This window comes from Hypomesus nipponensis, chromosome 7 (genome assembly GCF_054491055.1).
Source record: "Hypomesus nipponensis isolate SF chromosome 7, ASM5449105v1, whole genome shotgun sequence".
NCBI lineage: Eukaryota > Metazoa > Chordata > Actinopteri > Osmeriformes > Osmeridae > Hypomesus > Hypomesus nipponensis.
This window is the reverse complement of record NC_140367.1, coordinates 15,655,593-15,682,220: the sequence shown is the minus strand read 5'-3', so window position 1 is coordinate 15,682,220 and position 26,628 is coordinate 15,655,593. Positions and strand designations below refer to the sequence as shown.

The following is a 26,628-nucleotide window of genomic DNA, read 5'->3' as shown; positions in this document are numbered from 1 at the left end:
GGAAAAAGTCTATGACACTGAGCTGTTCCATCACAAGGGAGTTCATCTGGGGGGTAGAGATCTGTGCAGGACCCATGACCTTGCAGGAGGCTGTTTGAATGTTATGTTCTGTTCCATGGGAGGTTGATTGGAATGCTTCAGTCAGCTTAGACACAACAGGGATAGGGAGAGAAACTTGATTTGTGGTCAGGAGCACGTGACTGATGTTTGCTGTTAGTAGTCGAGATCCTGTACGGTTTGAAAGAAAATACAAACACAAATAAGCTTACTGTAATAAGCGATAAAACATCTAACGTGGTCACTACATTTAATTAAGTTATTTGCACTATTGTACTGTACTCCACTTAGGTTAGAATAGGTTATACGGTTGAAATAGGTTGGATGTGCATTTAGGGTTAGTGTAGTGTATTGCTTATTGTTATCTGTAATTTAGGAAGTTTTAGTATTAGGGTTAGTATAGTCGATTATTCATTGCTATCTGTATATTTAGGATGTTTCATTTATTTAAGCTCAGTATAGATGTAAAGTGTGTTCTGTGTACTTATATATTATGTTATGCCAGGTTCTTGCGTTGTCTTGTCTTAAAAATTTTAGTGCCCAGTCTGACCTTGTGTTGTTCTGTGTACCTGACAATAAAATACTTGAACTTGACTTGAACTTAAGTGCATGTCTAACAAAGTGCAGTCTTTAACAATCCCGTCGTCGTCGTCGTCATCTGCCGCTTGTCTGGGGATCGGGTCGCGGGGACAACGACCTAAGCAGGGAGGCCCAGGCTTCCCTCTCCCCGGCCACTTCCACCACCTCTTCCTGGGGGACCCCGAGGCGTTCCCAGGCCAGCCGAGTGACATAGTCCCTCCAGCATTTCCTGGGTCTTCCCCGGGGCCTCTTCCCAGTGGGACGTGCCCGGAACACCTCACCAGGGAGGCGTCCAGGAGGCATCCTAATCAGATGCCCGAGCCACCTCAGCTGGCTCCTCTCGACGCGGAGGAGCAGCGGTTCTACTCTGAGCCCCTCCCGGATGACCGAGCTTCCCACCCTATCTCTAAGGGAGAGCCCGGACACCCTGCGGAGAAAGCTCATTTCGGCCGCTTGTATTCGCGATCTCGTTCTTTCGGTCACTACCCATAGTTCGTGACCATAGGTGAGGGTAGGAACGTAGATCGACTGGTAAATAGAGAGCTTCGCCTTTCGACTCAGCTCCTTCTTCACCACGACGGACCGATGCAGAGCCCGCATCACTGCGGACGCCGCACCGATCCGCCTGTCGACCTCGCGCTCCATTCTTCCCTCACTCGTGAACAAGACCCCGAGATACTTGAACTCCTCCACTTGGTTCAGGATCTCCTCCCCGACCCGGAGATGGCACTCCACCCTTTTCCGGTCGATAACCATGGCCTCAGATTTGGAGGTGCTGATTCGCATCCCAGCCGCTTCACATTCGGTTGCGAACCGCTCCAGTGAGAGCTGAAGGTCACGGCCCGATGAAGCCAACAGGACCACATCATCTGCAAAAAGCAGCGACCCGATCCTGAGGTCACCAAACCGGACCCCCTCAACACCCTGGCTGCGCCTAGAAATCCATATAGGTAATGAACAGAATCGGTGACATAGGGCAGCCCTGGCGGAGTCCAACCCTCACCGGAAACAAGTTCGACTTACTACCGGCAATGCGGACCAAACTCTGGCACCGGTCGTACAGGGACCGGACAGCCCCGATCAGGGAATCCGGTACCCCGTACTCTCGGAGCACCCCCCACATGAGCCCCCGAGGGACACGGTCGAACGCCTTTTCCAAATCCACAAAACATGTGTAGACTGGTTGGGCGAACTCCCATGTACCCTCCAGGACTCCGCGGAGGGTATAGAGCTGGTCCACTGTTCCACGGCCAGGACGAAAACCACATTGCTCCTCCTGAATCCGAGGTTCGACAATCCGGCGGACCCTCCTCTCCAGGACCCCTGAATAGACTTACCCAGGGAGGCTGAGGAGTGTGATCCCCCTAAAGTTGGAGCACACCCTCCGGTCCCCCTTTTTAAAGAGGGGAACCACCACCCCGGTCTGCCAGTCCAGAGGCACTGTCCCCGATGTCCACGCGATGTTGCAGAGTCGTGTCAACCAAGACAGCCCTACAACATCCAGAGCCTTAAGGAACTCCGGGCGGACCTCGTCCACCCCAGGGGCCCTGCCACCGCGGAGCTTTTCAACCACCTCGGCGACCTCGGCCCCAGAGATAGAAGGGCCCCCCCCGATGCCCCCAGACTCTGCCTCCATGTCGGAAAGCGTGTTGGTGGAATTAAGGAGGTCTTCAAAGTATTCCTTCCACCGATCCAGGACGTCCCCCGTCGAAGTCAGCAGCGCACCGTCCCCACTGTATACAGTGTTGACAGAGCACTGCTTCCCCCTCCTGAGTCACCGGATGGTGGTCCAGAACCTTTTTGAAGCCGTTCGGAAGTCATTCTCCATGGCCTCGCCGAACTCCTCCCATGCCCGGGTTTTTGCCTCCGCGACCGCCAAAGCCGCGTTCCGCTTGGCCTGCCGGTACACATCAGCTGCCTCAGGAGTCCTACCAGCCAATAAAGCCCGGTAGGCCTCCTTCTTCAGCTTGACGGCATCCCTCACCTCCGGAGTCCACCACCGGGTCCGAGGGTTACCGCCGCGACATAAACCGACCGCCTTGCGGCCGCAGCTCCGGTCAGCCGCTTTAACAATGGAGGCCCGGAACATGGCCCATTCGGACTCAATGTCCCCGGCCCCCCCCCCCCGAGACATGATCGAAGCTCTCCCGGAGGTGGGAGTTGAAGCTCCTTCTGACAGAGGGTTCCGCCAGCCGTTCCCAGCAGACCCTCACATTACGTTTGGGCCTGCCAGGCCTGACCGGCGTCCTCCCCCACCATCGGAGCCAACTCACCACCAGGTGGTGATCAGTTGACAGCTCCACCCCTCTCCTCACCCGAGTGTCCAAGACATGCGGCCTCAAGTCCGACGACACGACTACGAAGTCGATCATCGAACTGAGACCTCGGGTGTCCTGGTGCCAGGTGCACATATGGACACCCTTATGCTTGAACATGGTGTTCGTTATGGACAAGCCGTGTTTAGCACAGAAGTCCAACAACAGAACACCACTCGGATTCAGATCGGGGGGGCCGTTCCTCCCAATCACGCCCCTCCAGGTCTCACTGTCATTGCCCACATGAGCATTGAAGTCCCCCAGGAGGACGAGGGAATCCCCGGGAGGAGCGCTTTCCAGCACCCCCTCCAGAGACTCCAAAAAGGGTGGGTACTCTGAGCTGCCGTTTGGTGCATAAGCACAAACGACAGTGAGGACCCGTCCCCCCACCCGAAGGCGGAGGGAGGCTACCCTCTCATCCACCGGGGTGAACCCCAATGTACAGGCACCGAACCGAGGGGAAACAAGTATTCCCACCCCAGCTCGACGCCTCTCACCAAGGGCAACTCCAGAGTGGAAGAGAGTCCAGCCCCTCTCAAGGAGACCGGAGCCTGTGCTGTGCGTCGAGGCGAGGCCGACTATATCTAGCCGGAAACTCTCTACCTCGCGCACCAGCTCAGGCTCCTTTCCCGCCAGCGAGGTGACGTTCCACGTCCCTAAAGCTAGCTTCTGCAGCCGAGGATCGGACCGCCAAGGCCCCCGCCTTCGGCCGCCGCCCGTCTCACACTGTACCCGACCCCCATGACCCCTCCTGCGGATGGTGAGCCCACTGGAAGAGGGTCCCACATTGTCTCTTCGGGCTGTGCCCGACCGGGCCCCATGGGAAAAGGCCCGGCCACCAGGCGCTCGCCATCGAGCCCCACCCCCGAACCTGGCTCCAGGGGGGGGCCCCGGTGACCCGCTTCCGGGCAGGGGCAACTGAGAACCATTGTTGTGTTTCTTCATGGTTGGTTTTTTGAGCCACGCTTTGTCTGGTCTTTCACCTGGAACCTGTTTGCCTTGGGAGACCCTACCAGGGGCATAAAGCCCCCGACAACATAGCTTCCCGGATCACTAGGACACGCAAACCCCTCCACCGCGGTAAGGTGGTGACTCAAGGAGGGGCCAGATACATAATGACAGCTTTTCAGTATTTCTATTTAAAACAAATCTTTGTGTTGGGAAAGGTTAGAAAAGTCAGGTAAAAGATGTTATTTCTTTATAGACTTTATTACAGAGCCTGTGAAGTGACCTGTGCAAAACAAAACAAAAATCAAGCAAATTCCGGTGTGTGTGTATAGTTCCTTTCTGATTGCGTCATTGCCATTGGTGATTGGTTAAAATTGCAACGTCGCGCTGAATTTGCGGGGAATCGTTGAATTTCCGTGAATTGGTGCGATCGCAACATCACACATTTCTGGAGGGTCTGATGCATATTAGGGCGCGGTCCCCACTTAGTTGACTAGTCGTTTTATTTTTTTTGTCGAGCTGCTGTTGTTTTCACTTTCGTTAATCTGCGTTTTATTTTTCTTCCTTTAGGCAAAATGGCAAAGAAATCTGTGGTATGGAAGCATTTTAGCAAAGTACCGGGTGACTCAAAACATTCTGCCAACAACGGTTTATATTCTATAGTTCGACGTTCAACATGATAGCCTACCACTTGAAAACCGTAAGTTGGCCATCGGATCATTTTTTTAAAGTGTGTAACATGTAGGCTAGGTGTAGGATTTTTATGTTTCGGGAACTAAAGTTTTAGGCTATGTCTGCTTATGCTGTGCTACTGTAGGTCTAACCATCTTCCTTCTATTTTGAACAACAGCCTAGTTTTCGATTTGAGAGACCGCACGCTTTCAACTATTATGTACCACCTAAAAACCTCAAGTTTTCAATCTGCTAATTTTATGGTTGAAGTTGGCGATTACATATTTGACGGTATAAATACAAGATCTTGCCATTGAAACAAACACTGTTTTGCCATTTAATTAACACGGAAATACTGTAAAATACCATATAAATAAATGTTTTGCCATGAAATATGTAGGGCTGTCCCCGACTAAGATTTTCTTTGGTCGACCAAGACTCGACGAGCACTTATGAAAATCGACTAATCTAAATTTGACACTTTTTTTTTCTTCTATAAATGTCACAATGTTTTTCATCAAACCATTTTTGTTTTGCATCTGTTTTAAGAGATAATATGAAAGAAATACATACGTAAGAAGGGAGATTGGCAAGTAGACAAACAAATGTACAAACATTTTCCCGATCTGACTCAATGTAGCTGCTGGACATTCCACATTCAGCTGCCATAAAATAACCGATTACTAATAATAAGCCTCATGTCACCAGTCCTGTTGTTACCGAATGCCGATATAATACAAAATACCTGATTGGTTATTTATAATCTATTACAATGTACTACAAATTAAAAATATTGTTTGTTTAACATGCAAATTAGCGCGCTATTCACTTCCTGAAAACGCAGGCATGCGAACTTACACAGAAGCCGAGTGGGGAACGGTGCAACAGAGAAAGATTGTGTTGTCTTGGCTGGAGAAGACAATGTCATTCAATTTGGATGTGATTCTTATAAAGGCATATTCATTTTTCAACCCAGTGCGTGTTAGCATGAGCGAAGTAGGCCAACTTATGGTTTTCAGGTGGTAGGCTACATCATATTCAACGTCAAACTATGAAAAATAAACCGTTGTTGGCAGAGTTTGCAGAGTTTGCATTCAAAGTTTTGAGTCACCCGGTACTTTGTAAATGTACGGTAAATGAAATGCTGCCGTACCACGGATTTCTTTGCCATTTTGCCTAATAAACCGAAAAAGTAGGCTATGGCAGAGTTTGTAGTTCGGCAGCCAATTGTGCTCGTGCCGTGTGCAAAAAACAAACAAAACAAAGCACAGATTAACAAAAGGGAAAACAATAACACCTTTTCTTTTAAATATATATATTTTTTAGTTGCTTTATTTGTCTTAAATAATATGATCTACAATTTCTGTAGAACATTTCTTTAATTCAGCAGTGGTGACACAAGTGGGAATTAGATCTCACACTGCCATACGGCAGCTTATCTAAAATAATCTTAGTCGACCAAGAGCATATCAAACTGAAAATTGACTAGTTGACTGAGTGGGGACAGCCCTAGAAATATGACTGTGTTTTACTGTGAAATTAACAGTCTGTACTATATAATATACTACTTTATTCCTTAAAAATTCCCTTAAAATGCTGTATAAATAAAGTTTTTGCCATTAAATGTTTTATTGTGAAATTAAGTTATGTAATGATTTCACTTCTAATAAGAGTGTGAAACGTAGCAGCTCACTTTTAGTAAGGGTTAGTCAGTAGGGACACAAGCTATAAAATATGTAAACTGAACTCTAAATATTTTCAGCAAATACTCATGCTACTCAACATTGACATACCTTATGACAAGCACAGTTGACAGTATCTCTCAAAACACACATTAGTACTAGTTTTGTTAAAACCCAAATGATTCTTTAGTTATACAACACTAATAAGTCCACAAAAAAGTATATACAAGGTAAAAGTTAGACATTAGACAAAAATGAGACATTTTAATTATCAATATGATCCGTCAGCTTGATGCTGAAGAGTAACAAAATAGAATTGGCTCCACATAGCTAAGCTACACATGAAATTGGTAGTTTGGGTTACAAAATTAAATAGAATTACCAAGGATGCCCTGCTTACTACCACAGTCCATAGGCAGTTAAGATACATTTTCAAAACAAAATAAGTACAAGTTTGGAATTTGACCTAAATCACAACCACCTCTGTAAAATAAAATTATTATTATATATTTTAAACTGCTCAGTAAAGCTGAGAATGTAGCTTCACAAACGTAGAAAAAGTTCGCTTTGGCTTCTGGAACTTTCTGGTACAATTTTAACAATGTAGTATTTGCAACAAACAGTGTAACTTAAAGCCTCTCCACCCCTAGTCCTCAGGGACCCCCTGCCTTGCATGTTTTATGTTTTCCTCTTTCAACACACCTGAATCATATGAATGGGTCATTTATCGGGAGCCCATTCATATGATTCAGGTGTGTTGGAAGAGGAAAACATCTAGAACATACAGAACAGGGGGGCTCTGAGGACCAGGGTTGAGAAAAACCGACGTAACACATTTTCCCAAAATGCTCAACCCTAAAGGGTTAGGTTTAGTATGTTTATATCTACTCATGGACCCCATTAGAAAACAACAATTACAATTTAGATAGAACAGCTATTGTTACAAAGTACAAAATGTGTACTACAAATTTAAGCAGTTGCCATAACATGGTACTTGCAACTTGACCAAATGGACCTTTAATGGAACAATTCATGCAGAGGTTCTTATGTGACAGGACAAAAAGAGTGCCAGTGCACGTGCAATCTTCAGTTTATGCACATGCTCTATGTGAGCATGTGCACAAACAGTGTTTGTGTGTGTCTGTGTGAACACAGAGAAGCCAGACGCCTCTTTAACTTGTACACTGTAAACCTCGGAGTAAAATGGCGAGCCATCTTTAAAATGCAAGGCTGGAGGACTCACTGACCCAGTTGAACAAAATACTTCAGTGCAACATTATAAGAGAGGACACCTTCAAATATGTCATGTCCACGGCATGGGGGCAAACCAGGCAGACAAATATTAAAGTGTTTCAAAGAATTAAAACTCATTCCTTAAACGACTGGCAAATTTTCAGTCTGTAAGCGGTCAACAGCAGAGCTGTAATTTTCAGTGGGTCGGAACCCTGAAATTGAGTTTGAGAAATTGGGCAGTACCTGCAGAAATATTCAGAGGAACTGAAGTTTTCACAAAATCCACCAATGGAATGTGAGCCCAGGTTGCCTCTAGCAATACAGAACCGAGTTCCTTTAACAACAGTGTCATCTGCTTTTGCTATCAGGTGTTGCTGAGGTGTTATCTGTCGATGCCAAAGTATATTCCTAGTCTGTGCAAACCTCATGGCGATTAAAAACCTGTCTGATTCTGATGAACATGGATCACTGAAAACTGTTCGTCGATGCTGCCTTGTGAGGTGCTTCAGTAGGTTACTTGTGCTAGCCGCAGCCGCATATAGTTTTTTCTCTCCAGGACATAGCTTGCACTTGACATTAATGTCCTTATTAACCTGTGACAAAAAGGTAAAGTACTTGGAATATTTCCATTTGGTAAAACAGCTAGAGCTACTTGCTTCCGCCGAGTCCGAAATCTTCCACGCTTATGCTGCAAAAACTCGCGTTTCCCGTGCAACTGCAATACAGCTAACGATTTTAAAGAGGCAGCGTTCACTTTTACCCTAAAAAAACATTTCGATTTTAATTCAATATAGATTTTTACAGAACTGTTTGACTAATTTACAGTAGGTATGTAACGCAAGTACATTACTAGTAACTGTAATTCAATTACCTAAAAATGAACAGTAATCCCTTTACTTTCAGTGGATAAGTAATTTAATTACAGTTACGCGTTACTTAGTAACACTCTAGCGGTTACTTAGTAATGCGTTCCACTCAACACAGCACATAACAAATCTTAGTTCTGTGGTAACTTGCTATCTAGCCCGGCTGGGACTCCCTAGTTGTATCGACAGATTAGCAGACTTCGAATAATATAATAAAAGGTTTTTACACATGTCAACATGTATGTATTTTAAACAGTTTTGTATACAAGTTGTATTTTGATCGATACTGCGAGTACGTAAACACAAGTCTGCACACTTTGACCTTTTTGCACTTTGCACACTTGCCACAAACTACACCTCTGCATTAATCTGTCTGACATGCCCCCGAGCGTGGTGAACTGTGGGAAGGAAAGCGATGGCAAGCGATTTGCGTTGCTGCAGGGGACACGCACCGTAAGACAAGTTGGGTTGTCCCGGAAAAAGGTGTTGGATTTAAACACATTACCATCATGGCTGTCACGGAGAACATCTGGTATGGAAACATCTTAAGGATCTACTGACATGAGCCCCCGCCAAAATTCTGACTCTAGCATGCTCTTCAAAGTGTTTAACACAGAACATAAAATGCAAATTAGTGGTGGGCCGTTATTGGCGTTAACGTGAAACTCTTATCAAGAGATACGTTTTTATTGCCTTTAATCTATTTTCAAAGTTGGGTTGGGTGCTGGGTCTATACTATGCAAGCTATGATGAATTTCACCTTGATATTTTAGCGCGGATGTATACCTAGCCAAATTGCACTGTAGGGGGCGAGAACGAGTCTTCGAACCTGTGTGTATGCCTTGTGTATGAAATTATCACATCAAATGTGATGTGCTAACATGGATGCAGCTATGAAGCTGCCGGGTTTGCTTCAGGGAAAATTGATTTTTAAGAAGCTTCCCAATGGAAACCTTGCCAAGACTAAGGTTGTTTGCACCTTGTGCTATGCAGAATTAGTTTACTGTAGGAGTTCATCCACTCTCAAGTACCACCTAAACGCATAGCATCCCTGAGCAAATGCGGAAGATTCTGGGCCAAGCACTGATGTAGCGCGTGGGGAACAGTCGGCGTCAAACTACTATGTTTGAGTGCAACCGAGGCAAGCCCGTCAGCTCAGCCAAGCTAACTAATTTAATAAACCGAAGTACATCTTATTGAACATAATTTTTTATCACCAATTATCATAGTAGAACAGCTTTCTCAAGCAGTTTGTGATGCATTTTGGAAACAGGAGATGAGCCCCTGGTCGACGCAAGTTAGGACGCAAGTTTAATCTGTTGTGTATGTGTTTCCCAATTCATGTATTCTGAATCTCTTCAACAATGTTCTGAATAAGATGTTGTCCCTGTAATTTTATGTAAAACATACACACATTTCTGTGATACATGTCACTGAAATTAGACACGTTAGCCCTTTCCATTCAAATATGGGAAACCAAATTCCCATGGTTCCTGCCTTAATATCTTCACCGTCCAATCACCGATTTAATTTCTGAAAAACCGCCAGATACTCATGACAACATAAGCTAAAAGCACATATAATTTGCTAATGGGTTACAGGACCTGAATATATGTATTGTCATCATCCATTTTTTGGCGAAGCGGAGCCAGAGAACATTCCAAGTTTCTCAATGTGTTGTGAATATTGTCGATTAAAAGACTAAACTTTTTAGTTGCGAAGCAATTGTTTGTAGGAGTGACGCAAATCATTTCAGATAAAGTTATAACTCGTTTGTGAAAGGCAGCTACTGTTAGCAGTACTGTATAACTTTATTTTTTGGCAGATTTCTGTGAAACTTATGTACTCTTTAAGCTAAATATCTATACCTTGTTTGGCCAATTTAGTCGGTTTTAGAGGTGTGTAGCCAGCTAGTGCTAGCTATTTTGGGGGGGGGCAAATTCGTTTTTTTCTGGATTAGTTTTTTGTTTAATAGCTATAGGGCCTACATATTCAAGAATGACGGCCCAAATCAGATCGCACGTTAGACACGGCTGTCAAGTCTCACATTCAAAGTGAGACTCTATTTCTCACACAACACCTTGTATTTCTCATGCCAAGAAGTAAGGAATAACTTGTCCCGCTATATAAAATTAATGGAAGAGGCGCAGGCATACGTAGGGAGGTTTTCTTCCGAGTTGATAGCTTTCTCGAGTTATACAGAGTTAAATTCCACCAAATAGACAATCAGAAACATCAGCCTCCCGCACACACACCCCCATCTGCGCTCTCTTTTGGGGAAGAACATGTTAGTCGATGGACCTCTTTGAATTGTAATTGTGCACCCCCGGTCTATCGGTAGATTCTAGCCAAATGCATTGTATAAACGTGTGACTATGTTCAATAAGTCAATTTAAGGCAGATTTCCCAAAACTAAACATTTTACAATAAAAATATTGATTTTATTGACATTTGTCCTTGTATATGAATTGTGTAATTTAATTGGTATCAGTATTCCGGTATTTTGACATTCCTAATTTACCTTGCAAACCTTTACCTGACCTTGTGTACTCATCTCACCATTTCTGTATTGTCTAGCTTGCCGATCAGTTCTGTAACGCGATAGGGGTGCTACAACAGTGTGCACCCCCAGCATCTTTCAACAACATACAGACAGCACTCAACAAAGATCAACCTTCAAACCCCACTGAAGGTAGGATGAACTAAAATATTTCTGAATAATCCTTGGACTGTTTGCAGTTTGTCCCTTCCAGTGTTTCCCACAGAATTTGATTATATTTGTGATGGCAGGCACTAGGCAGGGGCGAAGTCAGATGTCGTAAACATGAGGGGTTATCCCAAACTTAGGTCCTATTATTGGTTAAATGTGAGTGAAAAATAGTGTTTTGAGCTTTATGTAATATTAACATTATATTGGACTCATTTGTTTTATTTGTTGAAAATTAGAAGTAGGCCTACACAGGATTTCAGGGTCGATATTTTAGTCAGCACCCTTTTGCTTGAGCATTTTATTTTGTGTGGTGTTCTGGATTTTATTTCCATAGCCCTATTATATGTGAAGGCCTCAGGAGGGGGTCCATTTATGGAGATCTTTAAGCAGGCAGCAAAGTGTTCTCCATGAAGCTGGTTACGGAAGTTTGTTTTCACCTGACGATAAAGCAAAATTAAATACCACAAACTGCATTTATATAAAGAAAACGCGTAATTATTTGTTTACTTTTCAAAGTTCTTACCCTGTTCTTTGTTGAGAAATCCAGTTCACAGTTTGGAAACTGTTTTGTTCTTGAATCAACATTTGGTTTACCATGGCATTAGTGTGGTGTGTCTGTGTTGTTGTAAGTGAATTCAATGATTTGTTTCATGTATGGTAATTTATATAAATTGCCTGTTATTTTCTGTATTCTTAGTAATTACAGGTTTAAGGTGTGATTTGTATTTGCTTCTTCGATATGTATAAGGTGTATATTCTTTTACTTATTTCACTTGTTTTTCCTATTAGATGTTTGATATGCTATGAGGCACGCCTGCACAGTTTTGCCTGGCCACGCCCTCTGCATGAAAGTTTGAGAAAGTTTGATCAGGCTGCTAGGTCAATTGAGGCAAACAGCATGGGACAAGAAATTATTTTTACCTTTCAGAACACAAATAAAAGCTAGGTTTTATAAGCTGCAGTTGTATTAAGGTATTTAAAAAAATACACTTCAGTGTTGTAAAGGCTTCAAGTTTTCTCCATTTAAGTTTTTTGGACTTTAGGCCTAGTGTTTTTTTCTACCCGTACAACCCCATTCACTTGCACCATACATAGGACCAAGGAAGGCGAATTTGGACTTTGCTCTTATAGTTGTGAACCATAGTTGATTGTAGTCGCAGCTTAATTCACCTACCTTGAATGCATCAGCAAGTGATTTTTGAACAAAGACCAATCCTGCAGATTCTGATTCTCATCTTTTAGGGCAACATTTCCTGCCAAGAGTCTGCAGATGTGCAGTCCAGGTGTGTTTCCAGGTGCATTGGTTCTAGTGGTGGATGACTTACAATGAACAGATTAACGTATTTCTTAGAAAGAGCATACAACCACTTTTACTACAGTCATTGTGGGCCATAGTCTATTCAGCTATACAAATAACAGTTTCTTTAAAGAGGAGGGGGATTTCTTAAAAAAAAAAAACTAAGCATTTACCTGTTGCATTTACCTGTGCTCCAAACTTTAAAAAGTTAGGAGCACCAGCAAAAATGTTGGAGCACCCAACAAATATTAAGGAGCACTACAACTACAATTTTTTTTTGTAGATTTATTTTTCACGCTAGTTAGCTCCTTGACAACACAGCGCAGTGACGAGTGTCACTGGGCAACCCCTGCGAGACGCGCAAGAAAGCTGTATTCACACATACAGACAATTCGCGTTTTGCTCGTATCCTCAAAAATGTGCTACTAAAGTTTGCGCAATGTTGCCTTTGTTATTTACACCTGATCGCCTGTCGATGAGTAGCCTACACTAGATCCACTGGCAGCGACTAAATTGGCAAGAACTCACCTATTCGTTCCTTGTGATCGGCTCAGTGTTGTGCTGGGAATAGCATTTACTTCCTTGCATATACTGTGCTAGCTGTGTTATGCTAGCTAGTTTTGTTTAAACTGGCAACAAACTGACGTTGTTCATCCATAAATGCCCTAATGAACACATAGAAGGGTTAGGGTTCGCTTCTATTGCTATGCTACCTGTTTTCTCTGCCAGGCATCTCACACTGCCTTGCCGGTCTTACACAAGTCATGTGACTTACACAATTTCGATAGCATACGCGACCAAAATAGCGTAACAGCTGCCATGTCAGTCCCGAGTCCATAGTTTCTCTGATGGGAGGCCCTTCTTTATGATCTTGACTGCTGTCACAACTGTATCTGCTTTGCTTTCAGCATTAGGGACCTGGGGCATGAAAGATTGCGCAGTTTAGAAGATGGCGTATGGCCGAAACTTAAAGTACCTACGCACAGAAATATTCACATGTATAAAACGTCGAATGCCAGGTCCTGCGCATCTTTCCTTTATAAATCACAATCAACGTGAGACAAACCACTGACCCTGCCTTGCCTCCTCCCATAAATGACTATACTGATGTCCGATAAATGCGCCTCTGAGGTAATTTCTTTGTCAAAATGGCAAAAAAGTAGTTTTTACAGTCTGAGATCAAAGTTTGTAACAACAGAGGTAGAGGCGAGGAAATGTGTCCTATTCGGCGGCCTGTCATCAGGTATTAGCAACAAAAGAATGTCGGTGGAGTGGAAAACTGTCACACGGGCCGTTAATGCTGTGGGTTTTGAAAACTGGACCATGGCAGAAATGAAGAAGAATGCATCCTGTGCGTCATGGATGAGCCAGAGTCAGGCTCACAGACAATTGCATTTTCCCATGCCAATCTTGTATAGTTGCACAACACAGCAAGGCATATATATTTCATCTGTGGTAAATAATCCGTGCTGCATGCAATATCAACCATATACAGAGGGTGACATGTATTTCGTGAGTGATTTTGTCATTCGTTTGACACCCTCAAGTTTAACAGAAGTTGGTAAGTGGTGGCGGATTAAACAGTTAATTCCCGTTTGAGTTTTGGCATTTTTTTGTGAATCATCCACATCAGAGATCAAACTTTTATTATCAGAGATAATTGTTTTTTTTTTTATAGTCAACGTCATAGACTTATGACAGTAACTGTAGTGGAAACTTTATTTTGTAATGTTCGGCACTTTTAAGTTAGAATTCGTCACGTTACAGAGCCAGACGAGACTTTGCGGACGGCCCGCACATTCTCACGTAAAGGACATTTTTATACATCACACCGTGTGCGTTAAAACCCAAGCTTTTTGTTCGTACGCAACATTTATACATGAGGCCCCTGGTCCAGGAACTGATTTAAATCCCTCTTTATCCAGGTATCTGAGAGAAAGCATTGGCAAGTATTTAGTATTCACATAGACACATCAGTGCTCTCATCAATTTCCAGGCTAATTGCCTGTTATGAATTAGATGTGAAATGGCTCCTCGATGACCTTCTAAGATCACAAGCATCTAGTTAATGATGCGATGAGACTATAATTATTCCTATGATCAATCTTGACATTGGGAAAAGGAAAAAATTACTAATTTGTTGTTTTATTCATCAACCCATTAATGAGTAGTATCACGTGATTGTTAATATGTGGGTCCATCACAAATGTTTTCTTCCAATTAGACAAAAACTATGCGACAAACTCTAGTATGGTTTTAAAATGTACTAATTAGAAGGCTAGCAAGTAACACTAGCATGGTAGTAGCATTGGTATGAGTTCAATGCTAGGTAATTTAGCTCAGCAGCTATCTAAGCTAGCTAGCTACCATTTCGGAAAAAATAACTTGCGCTGTGGGGACCGTCGGAAATATTTGGAACTCACTAATCTAAAGGTTAATGTAAAGTAAGTAAGTACAGGTACTTGAACCCACCAATGTTTGCATGCTCCAAAACAACAATTTCAACAACACAGTTCTAGTAAGACAGACAGCGATATCAGCGAGCCCTCAGCATTAGTACCGTAGCTAAAAGTCTACCACTATTTCAAATAGTAGCTATATTAGCCTACCAAATAGTAGGCTATTTGGTAGAGTGTGTTTACAGTCTGTTCCAATTCCCTTCCATCAAGGGCGTAACCATGGTTTACACATTGGGGGGGTCCAAATGAATAGGCTACCCTTCCCCATAATTTTTTTTGCTAAATGCATTGCCTGCAATTCTATGAAAATTCGCACATTTAGCACATTGTTTTGAGGACTACATTGACCATTTGAAGTCACATTTAAAGGAATAGTGTAATTAGGGGAATAGTGTAATTAGTAGGGAGTCAGATGGCTAAGCAGTGAGGGAGTTGGGCTTGTAATCAGAAGGTTCCCCGCTGTGCCAAAATGATGTTGGGCAAGGCACTTCACCCTACTTGCTTCAGGGGGACTGTCCCTGTACTTTCTGTAAGTCGCTCTGGATAAGTGTGTCTGCTAAATGACTAAATGTAAAATGTAAATGTAATTTCTCAGAGACAGTGACTGCCTGCATTGTGACCACATGTAATTTTATCAGAAAAACAGCGACTCATGTTTTTATGTTAATGACACCCTGCACATTGCAATTTGCACTATTGTATCGTTTGCACTCTGTATTTTTAGGTTAAATTGTAAATTATGGCTACTCCCCTTAATATTAGCTAGACCCCCCTTAGCATTAGCTAGACTTTGCTCCTTTTGTATAGTTAGTCCACATATTTAAGTTTCAATACTCCTATATGTTTTATGTATCCACCTCCCTGCCAAAGTAAATTCCTTGTTTGTGCAAACACTCATGGCGAATAAAATCCCTTCTGATTCTGATTATGAGGCTACTTGTTTTATTTGCACACATTAAGCTCGGTATCAAGTTAACCTACTTACTGTCTGAAAAAAAACTTGTATGCTTGGCTGCTGGGGCAGTTTTCTCCGCTTTTTAGGTAACCTCAAATCCTCCATTAGCCTACTCTACCTCCTCTCCAACAATTTAAGCTAATTAGCTTTAACATTACTTTCTTTGTGCTCAAGTGACTGACGAAAAAGTCTTAGGTAACCATGACAATGCAGAACGACGCAAGGTGGATTCAAACAAAATCACAAGTTTACAATTACGAGGGGGGATTTTAAACACTTGTTGTTTTTCTTAACAAACAGAAATCATTTCAATTGAAAATAAATAAGACATACCAAGAGACGGATCCATTGACAGGATTCATAAAAGGAGAATGTGTATTTTACATATTTTCTGTTGTATATGGGGGGGGGACAGATAGGTTTTTTCTCAATATTGGGGGACACACGACCCCCCCCAAAGAATGTGTAGTTACGCCCATGCCTTCCATGTCAAGTTATGGCACCCCAAACCACCTTTTTAAAGCACCAACCCAGATAGCAAACTTTATTGAAACTAGCTGAATCAACATTCCGCTTTCAACGCTAATTTCATTGAACCAACGTCAGACTCTGATGTTGACCCATCGTCATTTTGCACCCTTATTTAATATTGAAACAATGTTGAAAAACCAACACGATTCTATAGTAACGGTATTTCCACCAATATTACTATTGAAACAACGATGAAAGATCAACAAGTTCTGCATTGTTATCGGAAATTTAAACGTGTTGACAACTTGTTCTTCTCCAATCTCGACGAACAGCCAAACACAGCAAAAAAATAAATAATTTAAATGCCACAGTAACTTGCTCACTTATGCTTCTAAACTAGCTGACTTCCATCAAAACAATCATTCGCGCGCCTGAAACCGGAAGCTTTCAAGGGCCAAACTTAACGAATGAAAATTCTATCAAATTCTCATCAAAAAAAGGTCTATATACAAGCATACGAGTATTATAACTGGACCAATACGCTGTTCTTAATGGTCCAGAGACGTTCTAAGAAGTCGGCAAAACCGTTTGAGGACCTCTCCAGAGCAAGCGGTTGCCTTGGAGATGTTGACAACATGCCGTCTGATCCTGATTCGTTTTTTTTCGTTGTTTTATTTGGGATTTTTCAACCGATTGTTGTATTATATAAGAAACCAAATATGGACGGTCTCGTTTAACACGTTTCAACAAATCTCTGCTTACAAAGGCGTTTTTAGACCTGTCGAGAACTCCACATTTGCAGTTTGTCGTATTACCAGAAATGGCACCAGTATACTCTGCTCTTTGTCGGATTTCAAAAAGCCAAACCGCTTCAAAATAACTGAAGACGAACCCTTATCAATAATTTCTTCATTGGAAGTTGCTCCCTCGCCATGGCTATCCCTGCCACTATTTTCGGCAATAAGACTCATTTTCCGCAGTTAACATTAGCTACTCCACTCGAGGTGCTCAGTATATCTTAGTGAGCATATGCTACCATTTCTCCAACTTCCTGCTGCATCACAAAAATTAAATGGACTGCTGTTCCTAATGATTCTCTATTGACATTATCGATATTATTGAAAATGAATTGATGTTACGATATCTTTATTGAGGGAAGTCATTACTTCAATATATTTCGTTATTGATTTATTGCCCAGCCCTACCCCCTGCCTCAAAGGACCTCAATCTCCTCAGGAGGTAGAGCCTGCTCTGACCTTTCCTGTACAGTGTGTCAGTAAATAATAATCATAACAAAAACAATAGGTTTCCTCCTACCGGAGGAACCCTAATCATGTATGAATGAATGTGACATGCAAAACTAACGCTTGACATACACTTTTTCCCCATATGTTATACTGGCTTGGTGTGTAAGCAATCATGCCAGTTATTGTGTCAAATTACACACCTAGCGTTAGCATTGTTGTCAATAACCAAACAAGAACGACAGGTTTGCAAACAACCATCATGCAAGTCAAAAAAGACAGGGCAAACATCTTACTAAAGCTAAAATCTTTTCAACTGTTGGCACAGTATGCTTACATCCCTAACAGTAATCCCCACCGACCTCTTGAAATTTGGTTGACCGACAGCTCTTCTTCAGTTGATTTATTGGCAACTGTTAATCAACAATAACCGCCCCTAAACTCTCAAACTTTCTTTGGGGTTTTGGCAGGCTAGACACTACTTGAGCACATTACTGTCACTCAGGTTTAAGACTGAAATGCACCTATAAATGAAAGGTTGGTTACTTGTCATACAATTAAAATTCAATGTCCTGCCAGATAATGATAGGCTAAGATAGCGGGGTGGCATGTGTAGGCCACTCCCTGAACACGCCCTTGCCAACTGCATCACGGACACTGTGCACTAGTAGGAGTAACACTCAATTCTCCATTTGTATAAAAAAATTAAGTATTTATTTATTTATTTAAAGCTGTTGGATGAAACTTTTTTCAAATGAAATGTTTGAGGCAGAAGTGCAATGCCTCATTTAAAAAAAACAAACATACAAAACATCTTGCAGATTAATAGATGTTAATAATCATGTCTAGATTTCAATCACTTTAACAGGTACATTTTTTGTCTGTTTTTACTCTTCCTAGAGTATGCTCAGCTTTTTGCAGCACTCATTGCTCGGACCGCCAAAGATGTGGATGTACTCATTGACTCACTGCCCAGTGAAGAGTCCACGGCAGCTCTTCAGGTATGTAGGTTCCGTTTAACATGGTTCTTGAAGAAGTAATTAGCCTGACGTTGTCATACTCATAATTCTAGTCAGAATATGAGTCTGAAAACTCTCTGTTGGGCTGTAACTATGGGGCGTGTGTCAACCGAACTCGTAAAACAAATGCCTCTTCGCTCAATTGGATAGACCTACAACCAATCAGAGCAAAGTAATATGTTGTTTGATGAAAACAAAATCAACCCAAGCGCTCTTTGGCGACGTTGTTGATTACGTTACTGTTGATCATCTGTCCTTCATTGTATAAAGCCCGCCCTGACAATTTAATCGACAATATAGTTTTTCCGCAATCGAGCCCCTCCAGACCCAACTTCCCGACCAAATTTGTTTGTGGGCGGGGATAAGTTGGGCTGGCAGCCAGGCTAGAAAGACTTCTCCGGCAAAACATAAAATTTGATCCAAATAGTGACACAGTACATTGTCCAAGTAACTACAGCTTGTTATATGCATGGGCATCCCAATAAGATACATGGGTTACATATAGGTATGGTATGTGTCATAACACATTATTCAATATATGTGACGTGCTTGTATTTTGTATTTTGGTCATGGTCATTTTGCAGATCATGAAAGTGTAAACTTTAAAATGATGCGTCATTCATTGGAATCGGATATTAAATACTTCAGTAATATTTAAAGGAGATATGCTTATTTTAATGTTGGTACCTCTTCAATCAACTAGAAAATCCTCTTGAAAGGAAGTTTCCACATTTTCTACCAGATGGGGAATGGGTAGGAATAATAGCTGGTTGACTCCATCCCCAACCATATAAACATCAGTGTTGCAACGGTATTAGTTTGCAAACATAGTTGATAACGCCTTGTCCCCATCAAATGCACCAGTTGCTTTGGGAATGCATTGTTTTGTTGCAAGCCCTTGCATATATCTACGCATAGTTTTTTGATACGCAACGCATCTCCTATGTGCATTCTATGGGAATCCTGCCCTTTTTGATTTAGCAAGTCACATTTATAAAGACTTTAATGCAAAAAATAATACATGGAAAAAGATCTGAAAATGTTGTGACTAATGTAAATGACAAAATGTTGTCAAACTTTAAACTCAATGTTTGTCAGTTCATATGTCTGCCACATGGGGATAATTTGCTAGCTACGTACAAACTTGGTCTGTGTTTGTGCAGGAGCTGGGTTTAGTGGTTAAATCTACACTATCGTTCAAAAGTTTGGGGTCTCTTAGAAATGTTTTTGATAGAAAAGCATATTTTTGGTCCATTCAAATAACATAAAATGCAGTGTACACATTGTTAAGGTTGTACATGACTATTGTAGCTGGAAACAGTTGATTTTTACTGGAAAATTTACATGGGTGTACAGAGGCCTGTTATCACCTACCATCACTCCTGTGTTTCAATGGCACTTTTTGTTCACAGTAAATTGCCAAGAAACTGAAGACCTGAACAGTGTGCTCCTCCCTTCACAGAACAGTGCAAACTGTCTCTAATCAGAATAGAAAGAGGAAGCCTCTGTGCACAACTGAGCAAGAGGAGAAGTACATTTGTGTCTGGTAAAAAAAAATTGATTTCTCACAGGTCCTCAACTGGCAGCGTCACTAAATGGTACCCTCAAAACACCAGTCTCAACGTCTATAGTAAAGAGGCAACTCCAGGATGTTACCCTTCTAGGAAGAGTTGCAAAGAAAAAGACATATCTCAGGCTGGCCAATAGAAAGAAAAGATTAAGATGGGCAAAATAACACTGGACAGAGGAAGATTGGAAAACAGTGTTATGGACAGACAAATCTTAGTTTGACGTGTTTGGATCACAAAGATCAACATTTGTGAGATGCAGACCAAATGAAAAGATGCTGGAAGAGTGCTTGGCACCATCTGTAGTATGGTGGAGGAAACGTGATAGTTTGGGGATTTTTTGGAATAGGTAAAGTGGCAATTTGTACAGGATATAATGGACCTTAACAAAGGAAGGCTATCACTCCATTTTGCAATGCCATGCCATACCCTGTGGTCGGAACTTGATTGGAGACAATTTCCTCCAAACCATGCAATAACTATTTAGGGAAGGAGCAGTCTGCTGGTATAATGCATGGCATAGTCCAAACATGATGCATCCCCAAATGGTAAGCATAGTGCTCTACGTCTGTTCATCATAAAGCACTTGTTCATTGGAAATGACTGACCTTCCGTTGTTACTCATACGCAGTGGCGCATGTGCTTTGGCTAAGGAAGGCATATAAATGCATGGCTGAAAAAACCATGAACTTGCTTGTAGGCCGCAAGGTGAACCACAAAGTCTTTTAGAAAATAATTCCCGCTCCACAGTCTGGTATCTACATAATCTTTAGCTCATAAAAAAGAATGAGTCGTGCTAAGCTACAAAAAAAAAGTTTCTTCGCTGAATTTCCAGTCGATTGTCGATGCGTCTGTTAAATGCAGAACTAGTTTCTTCAGAGCGTAATAGGATTTTGGTGGCACGGTTTAACACTTATCGTTCTATACCAATAAGTTAGCTGATTTTTGTCAACAGAGTGGCACAATGGATGGATATGGTTGGCACGTCACCTGGATGTTCAGAAATCCAGCCCCTGACAGTATTTTGCATGTGAAACACTGCAGTTGCAAAATTGGCATGTTTTATTTTTTTTGCAGGACTGTGTTGCACAGACTTATGTCATTAATATTGTACTTATACCAATGACCATTTGTTTGTTGTAGTCTGTGTAACAGTCCTGCAAAAAAAAAGAAAGAAGAATGTTTTGGATATGTTGATGTTAAAATCCTCAATCCTTCTATTAACCCCTCATGTCTTTGTTTATATCCCCGGTCATAAACTTTCCTCAGTTATTCATCCTCACCTTGTATTTTTTATTTCAGGCGGCCAGTCTGCGACAATTGGAGGAAGAGAACCATGAGGCAGCCACCCGTTTAGAGGAGGTTGTATACCGTGGGGACTTGTTATTAGAGAAGATTCAAAGCGCTCTGGCTGACATAGCTCAGTCACAGCTGTGCACTCGAAGTGGAGGGCTTAGCCAGCCCTCACCACCTGAATTCTGACACTGCATATTGGACATAAACTTTTCTTGCGCCAGATTTCAGCTTCAAAAGACATTGATTTTTACAACATAACATTTGTTGGAAGTGTCTTCTGGTAGGATAGCACTGATTTCTTTGATTTTGCAAGTTTGTGATTCTATGGATTGCCTTTCTTTCCTTTGTGTGTTTGGAATGTTACAAATTCTGTGAATACTAGTTGGTTGTTTTATTGAACGAATGATAGATCAATGTCCTTGTCTGAACTGTTGTTTTTGGAGTTGCTTGTTCATTATCAGATTGTGTGCCTACTACAAAATGATGTAAAGCAGTATTACCAAATGTTTGATAACCATTTTTATAAACTGCAACACCATGCTTAAATTAAATGGATTATTACGTTAATCAAGTATTTGATATATCAATTAATGCACACCATTTAAACTGTCAACATTAAGCTCACAGCTCTGCACTCAAAGTGGGGTCATACCCTACCATTTGAATCCTAATCCCATAATTAACTGGAGATTGTATAGAGATTAGGGATGCACTGAATGTTCAACAACTTAAAATAGCCCAAAACAGCACTTGCGATGTTCGGCCGAAGACTTGTTACCTAACAATTAAATTTGTAATGAAACGATCCAATAGCAACCAGTGTGGAGTGAGACGGGCACACTTTATAAATGCAGTAAACATGTCAACAGTGAGGAAGCATTTCAAAGTGTCCGACAGAGATGCAAAAATGACCATGGTAAAGTTAGTTTGAAATTCCATATTCAACAGATCATATTCAACAGGACAGTCAGTGTTGTCTAGTCTTATCTTGCAAACTTTACTACACATTCACCCAGGGTTTAGCACCGCACACATTGGTCTTTACAACCGGCCACTGAGCCAATGAAAATGTTTAGGGACCGTCAACAAACTACTGAAGAAGTAGGCTTATGTCTACATTACAGTGTGTAACATTCTTTCGGCAGTCAGTTATAGGCTTAATATAGACTATTCAAAGAGGGGGGCTTAAAGATCGAGTATTCACCCAGACCATGGTGTGTGTGTGTGTATATACACACACACACCATGGTCTGGGTAAATACTCGATTTTGATTGGCTGCAGGGGTGTCCATTATCGGGTGATAACGGACACCTACTGCGTCATTGCAGCACAACTGACTTTTCACCGTTCTAAATTATTCCGCTGGCAAAATTTTTTTTTTTTTATACATAGTATATGACTCTGTACAAAGTGTCTGAAATAAGTAACCATAACAACAGTGACGAAGTCAAAGCCTCCATTTACAACTTTGAAAGACTTTTACAAGAAGCTAACTTGTAATTTACAACAATGAGTGACTTCAATATTTATTTTAACCTATTTGAAAATGTTACCTTTCTGAATGTCACGTAACCGTTCATCTCACATCCCATTCGCTATTCACCTCGTTAGTCAATCTACTTCAGACAGGCTGCGGACAACTCTACACATGGCCGATCATTTTCCTCTTAAAAATCTTGATTTTATTTGGGGACAATGACATGGCTCGATAGCTGGCTAGTCTTGTTGTTTAACATACTTTCAAATTATAATCACTGTTTGGAGAATATGTAAACTTTGATGCGGTCATCTCACATCCATTTGCTATTCAACTCGCTCCACAGGCTGCGGCCATATTGTTCGTGAAAATCTTGATATTGATTTTGGGACAGTGAAATGCTGGTTAGCTAGCTAATCTTCTTGTCAAACATACATACAAATTATAATTACTGTTTGTCAACTGTAAACAATGTTATTGCCTTTGAATCTTGCTAGTATAATGTTAGCTTTCGGGCTAGTAGACCAATTATTTGTTTGTAAACATTCGGGATGCACGCGCAATGTGGTTGCAGAAAACCAGGAAAGGATAGTATCAGTTCATAGTTTTACAGCCAATTCTACATCTAAAAAGCCGAGCAGGGCAGCTTTCAAGAGATATTGGAATTCTGCTTTTAGCCAACTGGTCCGATTATTTTTCTGATTTGTTTAAACTGGCAATCTGACTGAGACTGCGTCCCCGTTACACTGTTTTGACGTTGGACTCAGTCAGACTCGCTCACTGGCAGTGTGCACAATGTTGTTTTTCACTCCATTCTACAACAGAAATGTCAAGGAGGACTGCCTAATGTAGATAGCCAGCATCTCGGATATCTTTAACCGAGCCATATTTCATTCGTCATTTGCCTGAGAAAGCGATCTCAGTTAGCCAGGCTAGTTTTGCCCGATCACTTAGTCAGGCTTTTTTAAGGTATCAGGGTCAAGTGACTTTTGTGCATAGACAAGTGAAACGTAAATGTATTTGTCCCAAGGCCAAGAGCCTCAAAAAGTTAATATCAAGCCCTGCAATTCAGTGCCCAGAGATATATGATGACCTGATCGACACTCCAAGTGTAATAGACCAATCATTTGTTTGTAAACATTCAGGATGCGCGCGCAATGTGGTTGCAGAAAACTGGGAAAGGGTAGCATTTTAAATGGCAAAAGGACCACACGGATTATACAAATAGTTGGATTTTAAAAGACCAAAAAGGTCAAGAGGACAGCCTCTGAGAGAAAGCAATTACCCATTGATCTGTCGCATCAGAATTTTTATTTGGGTCACAAAAGTCTTGAAATTTGAGTGAGAATGTCTCACGGTACAGACCGCATAGTCGAGCGGCAACCAGGTCTTCACGTCATGTCACAAAGTTCATAATTTTTCAGTTTTACAGTCAATTCTACATCAAAAAAGTTGTGCAGGGCAGCTTTCAAGAGATATGGGAATTCTGCTTTTAGCCAGCTGGTCCGATTTATTTTTCTGATTTGTTTAAACTGGCAATCTGCGTCCCTGTTACACTGTTTTGACGTTAGTCTTCACTTGGTCAGGCTATTTAAGGGTATCGAGGTCAAGTGACTTGTGCATAGACAAGTGAAACGTAAATGTATTTGTCCAAAGGCCAAGAGCCTCAAAAAGTTAATATCAAGCCCTGCATTCCAGTGGCCAGAGATATATGATGACCTGATCGACACTCCAAGTGTAATAGACCAGGGAGAAGTTTGTCTTTTGCAACCGACATGCGCAGTTGAGCCTGCTTGACAGTTGTGTAATGTAGGGTGATAATTGGTGTATAGCTCAGCCAAGAAAAAAGCCGGTGTCGGTTTTATGAGCTGAGCGGACTATAAAATATCAAAGTTGGCTAACATTAAAAAACGTTAGATTTCCGTGGCAAAACACCTGAAAACATGAATTAACGTTAACGGCAAGTGATCACGGTATAAGCGGGATAATGCTCGACGAGGTGTCCAATTTCACCTGATAATGGCCTCCGCGGAAGCGTCGGACAGTTCACGCCTCCGCATCGTCCATTATCAGGTGATATTGGACACCTTGTCGGGCATTATCCCTTACATATAAACACACACACATATAAATGCTGTTATTTAAGTTATATTGTGCGTTGTTGGTGGAATGTAAAATAAATAAAGACAATTGTAGTTTTGTAATAGTTTTATTTTTAAGCAAGACAAAGTAAAAGGCACCTTTACGCTATTTAATTAATGCAGTAGCAAAAACAAACAATGTAACCATGAACAAACATACTTTGCCTTTGTCCAAGTGTTTCATAATGTTCAATTCTGGTCAAGAAATTTCATTTTGGTGCATCCCTAATCGAGATTCTGTTACGTAAAGGAACTCTGGGGACAATAAATGTAATCAATACATACGAACCAATAAAATGATTAGAGTTTTATCAACCAAATAATGGCAGCCATGTTCATCAGATGGCCAATCTGCAATGGCCCAATAACTGTAATTGTTCTAAATATATTAAGCTTCATATGTGATGATTAGTTTACCTATGCCACCTGTGAGTGTGAAAGATAAGTATGAGGAAAATCATAAATTAATTTTAAAGGCAATTGCAGTTCAATTAAATTAGGTAAATTGGACCACACTGGAGCTTGTATACTGCATAATCCTTGAAGTGACTGGTCTGGGTTTTCCTAAATACAACACCAAAACTTGAAAAAAAGAAATCGGAGAAAGAGGATGTCTAAAGCATTCAACTTGGACCATCACCAGTTTTCACTCAGTGGTTGAAAGACACCAAATGTGACACTATTGGAGGACAAAGAAAGAGGCAAAGACATCTGGTCTGCTACATGCAAAACTGTGTAAAACTATTTAAACACAAATCATACAACAGTAAAATATTACAAAAATGTGGCCCATAAAATATGAAATTAAAGCATATCAATATCAAATGACATTAAAAGATGTTTAAAACATGACTTCCAGAAACAGCTTTTAATGATAATTCTTCCTCAGATACTCTCCCTCTCCAACTGTTGTGACCACTCCTCAGAAGGTGTGGACCAGAAGCTGTGAGAAGGGCTACATAGTTATTTTATTCCAGCAGGGGAGAAGGAATTCTCTCCCCACATCAGCCACATCTAAACAGCTGATTACGCTACCTCTACATGGCTACTGTTACGAAAATAAATAAGCCACAACTGTATTAGCCATACGCATTTTTATTCAGGAAAATGAGCATGTAAACATGCTCAGGGGAGAGACAAGTACAGAGTCGATTTAAGAGCAGGCCGGCGTAGAAAAGACTGCAGGAACTGAGGTTGCTGCGAGGTACTGCTTAGCCAGGACACTATGCTTCTTGTAGCGCCAAATGAAATGAAAGGAGACTCGCAGCAGAACGCATGCGTAGCCTACCTTTTTTGATGGTTTTCATAATTTCTAACGTCACAGCTATTAGAATTCACAACGCGACGGTTTTACATAAAAAATGTTTTTTAATTAAACTACGCTCATAAGTATTCAAAAAAAGTATTCGAATACTAACTTACTTTAGGATATCCGGGTATTCGATTAACCACGCCCATCCCTACACTGCATGGTGTAATTTTTGATTGAAGACACTGCCACAATTGTAGATCTGCTGGAGACCGGTTTATTTCCCCCTGTACATGAAGAGACAGTACAGTTAGCTCTTCCGTGTACCTCGCTCCTAGCTCTAGGCCACCTGAGTGAGCACATGGGAACCTCATCAACTGCCGTCCCCA

The 26,628-nt window shown here is 41.6% G+C and overlaps 1 protein-coding gene across 2 annotated transcripts in view; it reads left to right on the top strand.

The window, feature by feature from the left end:
• The window catches only part of med21 (mediator complex subunit 21), a 43,447-nt gene extending 21,509 nt beyond the window's left edge, over nt 1–21,938 (top strand). The window contains exons 1-4 of one of the 2 annotated variants that reach the window (XM_084701698.1): nt 4,502–4,599; nt 10,930–11,044; nt 18,389–18,489; nt 21,378–21,938. In XM_084701698.1, coding sequence (XP_084557824.1) covers nt 4,576–4,599; nt 10,930–11,044; nt 18,389–18,489; nt 21,378–21,557 — 420 coding nt within the window. In that variant the 5' untranslated portion in view covers nt 4,502–4,575 and the 3' untranslated portion in view covers nt 21,558–21,938. Of the gene's footprint in view, nt 1–4,501; nt 4,600–10,929; nt 11,045–18,388; nt 18,490–21,377 lie in introns of those variants that run through there. The other variant, XM_084701697.1, reaches the window with a different exon arrangement.
• The last annotated feature ends 4,690 nt before the right edge of the window (nt 21,939–26,628 follow it).